This window comes from Micromesistius poutassou (assembly GCF_964030765.1).
Source record: "Micromesistius poutassou genome assembly, chromosome: 14".
Lineage (NCBI taxonomy): Eukaryota > Metazoa > Chordata > Actinopteri > Gadiformes > Gadidae > Micromesistius > Micromesistius poutassou.
Genome location: NC_140284.1, coordinates 9,419,720 through 9,428,599, shown reverse-complemented (window position 1 = coordinate 9,428,599; position 8,880 = coordinate 9,419,720). Strand labels below are relative to the sequence as shown.

Genomic DNA, 8,880 nt, shown 5'->3' with positions numbered 1-8,880 from the left:
GGGGTTGGTGTGCGTGTGCGTGTGCGTGTGTGTGTGTGTCTTGAGTCACAGTTAACAAGCGGTGCTGCCATCGCTGCTGGAGTCGAGAATTAGACGAAGAGCTCTCTCTCTCTCTCTCTCTCTCTCTCTCCTCCCAAAGCTCTCACACATGTCTCCTAGCTGACCAACTAGAGGGGAGTCATCAGAAGCCCTCAGTCTGGCTGAAGACCCCATCTCAAGTGTGGGAAGGATACGTCAAGAGGGGCCAGGCAGCCCTGCGTGGGACGTTGTTCTGTTCACTTTACGACCATGGCTCAAAGCAGCACGAACTGCCGGTCTGTCCTTTTCTTTTTCACGAAACAGAAAAATAACCAAAATCGAGATTCCACAATTCCGATATCCTGACAAAACAGTGGAGCCTGATCTGCCCAGAAGGCGTAATGACCATCCAACTCCTCCTCCACTACATTTAGGAGCTGGACGGCTCTGCCAGGAAACAGCAACTAATTAGAGAGCAGGTGTTGCTGGAGAGCTCTGGCCTGCGATGGTGGGCCTAGATGTCTCTTTCCAGCCTCCACACTGTTGTGTTTCTCTAAAGAACCAAAGGAAGTCTGAGAAGAAAAGAAAAGAAGCCGATCTGGGAATGTTTAGCTTGCCTGCGAGGGATTGGATGATCGTTCGACCAACACAGCAAAAAAAACTGGAGACAGTGGGGGAGAGCTGAGAGTGTTTGCTTAGCAAGTTGCTGTTAAGGGTGTATTACACCCAGCACTGGGACTCGCCCTGGGCTAGTGAGACTCACCTGTGAGTAGCTGTTGACTAATCTGAAGGCGAGTGTAGCCCTGGGGCTGCGAGCTACCCAGACACACCCCCTGCTACACATTCAGCCTTATTGATCCGTGACTCATTAGCCTATCCGGTCCGCCCGCAGCAAAACGTGACCTACTGATGTTCCTACAGAAGGAGGAGAAAGAGCTCTGAGCAGATGTTGATCAGGAGTAACCACCGGGTTGTGGACCAGCGCTGTTGTGATTGGGCGATGATAGCGGTAAAAACGCTGGCTGTTGTGGGTAAACACAGATGTGGGGCTGGAGCCTGAGGCCCCAACACAGCAACGCGTGTTTGTGTTCAATATAAAACAGTATGGAAAATAACAAAGGGGGGGGGGGGGGGTTCTAAAACAGTGACTAACTGACAATCCACTGTTTCAAGGAGGCCCCAATAGCCACCCACAGACCATATAAGTAGGTCCCTTTTAAATGCCAATAGCCAGCAGGGATAAACCCACAATAGTGATCAGTCCAATCACGTGACAGTGAGTCACAGCCGTGAGCGATCAGGCCCACAATGAGTGAGTGAGTGAGTGAGTGAGTGAGTGAGTGAGTGAGTGAGTGAGTGAGTGAGTGAGTGAGTGAGTGAGTGAGTGAGTGAGTGAGTATAATTGAGGCACAGGAGGGCCAAGGACAGTGTCTGTGTAGCCTTCAGCCTCTGAACCAAAGCTCTCTGCCTCTGCTCTATACGGCACACACAGTGGCATGCAAACACACATGGACACCACCCAGATGAAGAGCACTGACTGAGGCATATTTAAGAGACCAGACTTTATGCCTGATAGCACCCCAAACACACATCTGAAGAAACATTTCCAAAGTGATGACAGCAGAGTCCAAACTCACAGGAAAACGCTTGAAATAAGCTGACGAGGCAACCCGCTGGGTGAGATCCTTGTTGTTCAGTGTGCCTGTGTGCATGTGTGTGTGCGTGTCCGTGTGTGCATGCGTGCGTGCGTGCGTGCGTGCGTACATGCGTGCGTATGTAAACAGTGAATCGACAGGGGCCACGGAAGACAAGCTGTCAGTTCTCCTGGAGTCAGAAGCAGGGGAGGGGCATGGCTGGAAGGGGGAGGGTGGGGAAATGAAAACTTTGAGTCCGGACCGAGTTCTGAAAGGTCAGTGACCCCTACACTGACAGCCCGAGACCCCAGGCCCCCGGGAGTGTGAACCACTGTTGTTTACATTAAAATGCCCCCCCCCCCCCCCCCCCCCACTCCCCACTCCAAGCTTGTGGTCGGCAGCATAGAACTGGTAAGTGGAGGCTGGGTCCTCCTCTACACAAAAGTTCTATCTGACCACTGGAGAGTGCAGTCAGCCATGAGGAGAACTGTGTGTGTGTGTGTGTGTGTGTGTGTGTGTGTGTGTGTGTGTGTGTGTGTGTGTGTGTGTGTGTGTGTGTGTGTGTGTGTGTGTGTGTGTGTGTGTGTGTGTGTGTGTGTGTGTGTTCGCCGGACAGGGGGAGCGCAGGCCAGCCGCTCTGCTGCCCGGCGCTCCGCTGCCTGCGTGGTGAACGGAGCGCACTCAGCCGTCCACCTGGTTTATCCGCCCGCCTTCTGCTCACTCTTACATTACACTCGCAATTTAGCTCGAAAAAACTGGGACGCCTCCAATATTCCCTCTCCCCACACACACACACACGCACACATACACATACACATACACATGCACATGCACATGCACACACACACACACACACAGTACGCACTCCGTGAATCAAGAAGGATTGGAACCAGGGCTGCACTGAGATGATATTTCTTGGCAGACGCGAGAAAGGTATTCATAAGCTGCTGCAGGTTCATATACAGGTCTGTTTTATCATCACAACGTCATCATGTGTTCCCACCTAAACACAGCCACAGACATACAATATATATATATATACACATATATTACACACACATAAATACCAAATACCTAATCCCTAATTGAAAGGAAGATGGAGATTCAACGCTGTATGGGGCCGGAGAAAATCTGGTTGCATTCCATTCTTTTTTCTATACAATGATGCACACACACACACACACACACACACACAAACAAAGAGAAACACACACACACACACATCAAGACAAACACACACACACTCTGGGTAGCAGCTGAGCAGAAGGCGTGCATCAGATAGCCGGGTCCGAGCCAGCTCTAGGCAGTGTGGACGGTGGATGCTGCTTTTTGCTGCTGGCTCTGACACAGCCTTTATTCTGTCACCAAACCTCTCATTTATTCCGCTTCTTTCAGACAATGTGAATGTTGCACAATGGCTGACACACACACACACACACACACACACACACACACACACACACACACACACACACACACACACACACACACACACACACACACACACACACACACACACACACACACACACACACACACACACACACACACACCTCCTCATAGCTGACTGCACTCTCCAGTGGTCAGATAGACAGATTTTGTCTAAATAAACAGCCAAACACCTGTTTACTGGTTGTGGTGGGGATACTGGTTTTGGTGGAGGTACTGGTGATGGAGGATCTGATGGTGTGGGATCCCAGTTCTCCCAGACTGGGAGACCGGGCTGGGGGGCTTGGGGCCCGGGGAGCAGAGAGGTTTATAATTATGTAGGCTAAGCTGAGAGAGAGTAGGAGTGGAGAACTAAATAAATGGATTGTGCCGAGCGAATAACACAGCTGACATTCTCCCTGGGAGGAATCTATTAGTGCTGAGCGAGATCAATAGGGCTGGAGAAAGTCTCCTCTGATGCCTTCAATGGGGGGGGGGGGGGGGGGCAGGGGGGGTAACTGGTAATCCTCCTGGCCAAGTGCAGCCCCCGCCTCCCCCAAGGCCTCCCATCCAGGAAAAGAAGAACCATCTGGTGTTTGTTTGGGACAGTTCACAGTGTGTGTGTGTGTGTGTGTGTGTGTGTGTGTGTGTGTGTGTGTCAGAGAGCGAGAGTCATTATCACCGGTGATTGTATGTACAATTGATGTATACAATTGTATGGGGGGGTGAAAGGAGAGAGAGAGAGAGAGAGAGAGAGAGAGAGAGAGAGAGAGAGAGAGAGAGAGAGAGAGAGAGAGAGAGAGAGAGAGAGACTGTTTGGTTGAGCTATGCAAATTTTCTGCTATTTTCTGCAATTTCTGCACCCCCATAAGACCACAGGCATGTGTGTTTTAAATAACGGTTAATAACGTTATCATCTGCGGCCAGCCATAGAACGGGGTACTTAATCTGTACGATGGGGTTAATCTTAAACCAAATATCACATTGACCTACTCTCCCCTCCTGCACACACACACAGGTCAGTGCACACAGCTGTTTGATGGCATCTGTTATTGTACGATCCACGTCAACGTGTAACCTATATCCACGACCCACGGTCCTGCATGAGGGTGACACAGACCAGCCTGCCTCTCGCACCAGAGACCAGCCTGCCTCTCACACCAGGGACCAGCTTGCCTCTCACACAGACCAGCCTGCCTCTAACACCACAGACCAGCCTGCCTCTCACACAGACCAGCCTGCCTCTCACACAGACCAGCCTGCCTCTCACACAGACCACCCTCCCTCTCGCACCACCGGCAGGTGCGTGTCCCGTACAGGTGTGCGCGGTGAGTCTCCCTCATACACAGAACAGGTACAGACACTCATCGGCCCGCTGTTATCATGAGTAGGCTACGGATGGATGGGATGGAGGATGTAAGTGTGACCTACCCAGCAGCGCGCAGCTGATAAGGATCCCTCGGAGTCCCATTGTGTTCTGCCCCTCCGATTCAAGTCCGATATTCCGTTCGACGTTAGGCGTATAGCCGTTAGACGTGTCCGTCACTTTTCGACGGTCGTGGTCCGTTCTCCTCCTCCTCCTCCGGTGTCGGTGGGTCCGGATGGAGCCGCCGGGCTGAGTGGGTCTCCTGATTCAACTCCTCGCTGTTGCGTGGGAAAGGCGATTGTGGTGTGCGGGATGCTCTTACCTCCTCCCCCTCCCGTGTCCTCCTCACACGAAGCTCTCAAATCAAAAACCCGAGGCGTTGATTCCCCCTCCCTCGTTAAAAAGCGAACACCTATCTCCGCAATACGCGTCTATGTGAGAGCCGTCCGTACGACCCAGCCCACCATCTCCCGTCTGCACCGGGGAGACTGCAGAGCCGATCCGCTGACCTGAGGACGCCTCGGGCGGGGAGATGCAGTCGGTACGTGTGGAAGATGAACCGGAGCTCCAGATGTCCGCGATCGGAGGAGATCGATGCGCACTAACTTCACCCGACGAACGAGCAGCAGTCCCGTGGTGTGGAGGATGATGTCGATACGAGACGTCACCGCTTTCCCTGCGACCGTCCTTCCCGTGGAGGAAGGGAGAGCACACACACACACACACACACACACACACACGCACACGCGCACGATTTTTCCCCGACTGGTCGTCCCAGTCTGTGATCAGTATCCCTGTAGCACCCTACAAGGAATTAAGGCTCCGTTGTGGGTCCACGGCTACTGATCGGGGTGCTCTGGGAAACCACTGACACCAGTCCGGGTGTCATGAATGAATAACTGCCGTGTTGGGATTCGTGGATTAAAATATCCTCACGATTGAGCCAATGAACACGAAATGTTGTAGTTTCCAAGTACGTAGTTTAACCTCTGCGTTTCGCAACACACATGGGCAAACACAGAAATACTTAATTATTCAAACACGCAAGTCAGCCGAACTATGTTCCTCTTGCGTCCAGTTTCCCAGAATGAACTCAACATTAAATCGATTTCGTCCCCTGCAACGTTATTTCCTGGTTTCCAGTTGGCCACTGGTCAAACACTGCCGCACTTTGTTTTCCCAGCAGTTTCAAAAGTTAACAGCGTGTCGATTGTCCCCCGCCCCTCTTCTATCCCACGCCCACGCGAGACCCAGCCACGCCCACCGCGGTTTGAGACAAGGGCGTGGCCACATTAGCATTTCTTATATAGTTTCTAGGCCAATCTTTTCACGGTTTCAGCAGCCCGCTGCATAATTGCCATGTTAACAATCATTCTTTGTTGTTGGAAGTTGCATATTTAGGCGACATAAAAGTTAAAAGTTGATAATTGTAGTAATGTATACATAATTAAATAATAACAATAATTGACATGGGTCACTCTTAACATTTCCTTTAATCTGATAACCGACCCCACTAGCCCAATCTAAATCACTGCTTGGTCTCAAGTCTATTATGAAGTGGTCCAAACATCATTATTATACAATATAAATAACATTATATAACAATGTATAATAAAGACATATATTTGGCATTTGTGCCAAAGATAAAAACTGCCTTGGATGCATGCCTTTGCCTTTGGTATTGTTATTCACTCCAACAGCAGTGGTACGTCGCAGCCCCTGTCTGCCCAGAACCTACCTTATTTGTTTTATTATGACCTAAGCAATAGGATGATTAATTTCCCCGCGCTCGCCCCTGGCTCTGGTCCACCCCCAGACATCCAACCCCTTATCAGAACCGGGAGAAAGCCCGCGGCATCGGTGGAGTGTTTACAGTATACCTGAATAAAAGATGACCGCGCACACTCAATTACACTCTGCAAAACAGCACAATGGGAGGAAGGCAGAGAAAAGTTGGACACATCATGAACAGAAGACACAGAGAGACAACTTTACAATCGAAATAAATGAAATGTGAAATGACCTCCAATCCCCAGTAATCCACCGCAACAAATAGTGATTTGAGTCATATGTTCTCCTTCAGCTGTCCGTCCATTCCCCTGGATTCTTTCCCGACCTAATAGGGCCAGCTAGGAAGGCCGTGTGTGCGGTACACCTGCACTACATATGCGCCGCCTAAATATAGAGCTGGTCCCCATGGACAAGCCTACTTATTGCAAGAGTGGACGGATGGCACTATTTCGCACCATCAAAAAGCAGCACATTCTTCTGTGGTTGTGTTGTGGGCCTTCACTGCACACAGAAGCTCCTTCTGAAGCCCCTTCTTCTGTTGTGTTGTTGGCCTACACTACATATAGCAGCTCCTTTTGAGGCCAATTCTTCTGTTGTTGGCTTACACTGTGTATAGAAGCTCCTTCTGAAGCATATTCTACTGTCGTGTTGTAGGCCTACACCGCATATAGCGCTTCCTTCTGAAGCACATATGAAGACAGACATGAGGCTTGTTAGCATTAGGGAGTTTGACCTGTGACCCCTTGTTAGGAAAACAACCATCTGTGATTATGCATGGGAAGATGTCAAGACTGGTTGCCATGGAAACAGAGGAATTAAACATATATAAATCAAATAATTAAATAGAAATATATAGTGCTGAAGACTGACTCTGATTAGGTCTTGATTGCACGTAGCGTCTTCATGATGTGCATCCATTCATTCTCTCTCTCCATAGCCTCCTCTTTCATCGGTGCTGTGCGACAGTGTGATGCACGCCGCTGTGATTTCCACTCGTCCACTTCCTGCCTAAAGACTTCTTCACGTCTCGCTAATTGCAAAGAGCTCTTCAATCACACCGATGCATGGCAATGAACACATGAAACACACGAAAGCGGAGAAGCAAGGAGAGACGCCGACCATGAGCCTGAGTGTCGCTAAACATTGACCTTATGTTGTTTCACTCACAAGGGAAGACCCGCCTGTTTGTACAAAGTACATGCAAACAAAATTCAAAGTCATATAAAGAGTGACGTGTGTCAAACTCTCACACTGTGGCACATTGTGCAGAGCAGATAGGAAGGGGCTCTAAAAGTGTGAGACAATAGATGTGATGATGAAGACGATGGTAATCTACAAGGAATTAAAAAAATAAATACTAAAATTGGTTGTCTTGACAATCCAATCAAAATCCGACACACGTATTTGCACAATCGCACACACACACACACACACACACACACACACACACACACACACACACACACACACATATACACAAAACACGTTCTAAAACTAGCTTCTCGCCGAGGCTGTATTTAGCCACAGAAGACAGAAGCACTAAAGCGCCGAAGACAAAGAGAAAAGTATAGACCGACTAAAGAGCGAGAGAAAGAAAGAGTAAGTGAGCGTGCGAGAGAGAAAGTGAGTGAGTGAGTGAGAGAGAGCGAGAAAGAGAGAGAGAGAAAAAAAAGAGAGGGAGAGAGAGATAGAGCATTGCAGAAAGAATAATAGGAAGGATGGAAGAGACAGAGAGCGAGAGAGAGAACACGGAGTGAAGCGAGGGCTGAATATTTCATTGTCAGTGCCAGCATTGTGTTGCAGCATGTGCTTCTTCTGAATTAAACATCAGCACGACAGGGGTGAAACCGGGGGGTCTGAGTGGACCAGCACGCTCGGTGTGACACATGTCCATCCGGCCTATCAGAGGTCACGTGGTGACGGACGCCAGCCACCGTTTAAACACGTCCTGACCTGCGGCGGGTCCGGGTGACAGACCCGCTGATCGCATGTGTCAGAAAACCCACTGCTGTCGTTGGCAGCGACAGAGAGGTGTGGATCCCACTTGGCTGCCCGTGGAACATAACAAATTCATATAAAAAGTTAGCAGTCAGGCGCGTCAACGTGAGCTGTACGTGACGCACAACAGAGGAAAGGGCCTGTAAAGTGCAGCCGTTAAAGTCATAGAGCCCGGATGATGAAATAGTGCGAACAACAGCACCGGAATTAGCACATGAGTGCAACAGTAGCAGCGCAGTGACAGACAGACCCCGCAGCCAGCCTCAGACAGGGAGGGTACAAACTTCGGGGAGTCCTTTTCCATGACTGGGATGCTGACAGTGATTCCCATTCCCGGTCTAGGATGAGGTAACACAGTCCTGTGACTCAGGCCAGCCTGCCCGCGGCGGCAGCAGATTACACGCTGCATGGCCACATAACCTGTGATTAGGTACAGCTGAGCTAGCTGCCGTCACACTCGTAATGTTTTTACTTTGATGTCGGCTGTTGCCCTGAAAAAAACACTGTTGTTTTTGTTATTTTTAACTTAAAACTCTCTTTTTTTCGAGAGAGACCTGGCCAAGAAGGGCACCTTTACACAATGTTATTAAACACAAGCTACAGCACAGCTAAATAACATCTAGCACACCAGTTTGTGCTTGTCAT

General features: G+C 49.8%; 1 protein-coding gene across 1 annotated transcript in view; it reads right to left on the bottom strand.

Moving 5' to 3' along the window:
- Nucleotides 1-5,580, bottom strand: part of LOC311358521 (immunoglobulin superfamily member 3-like) — a 15,919-nt gene extending 10,339 nt beyond the window's left edge. Inside the window, exon 1 of the mRNA XM_084478571.1 lies at nucleotides 4,512-5,580. Within this exon, the coding sequence (XP_084334697.1) occupies nucleotides 4,512-4,551 (40 nt within the window). The 5' untranslated portion in view covers nucleotides 4,552-5,580. The remainder of the gene's footprint in view (nucleotides 1-4,511) is intronic.
- Nucleotides 5,581-8,880: the final 3,300 nt, after the last annotated feature.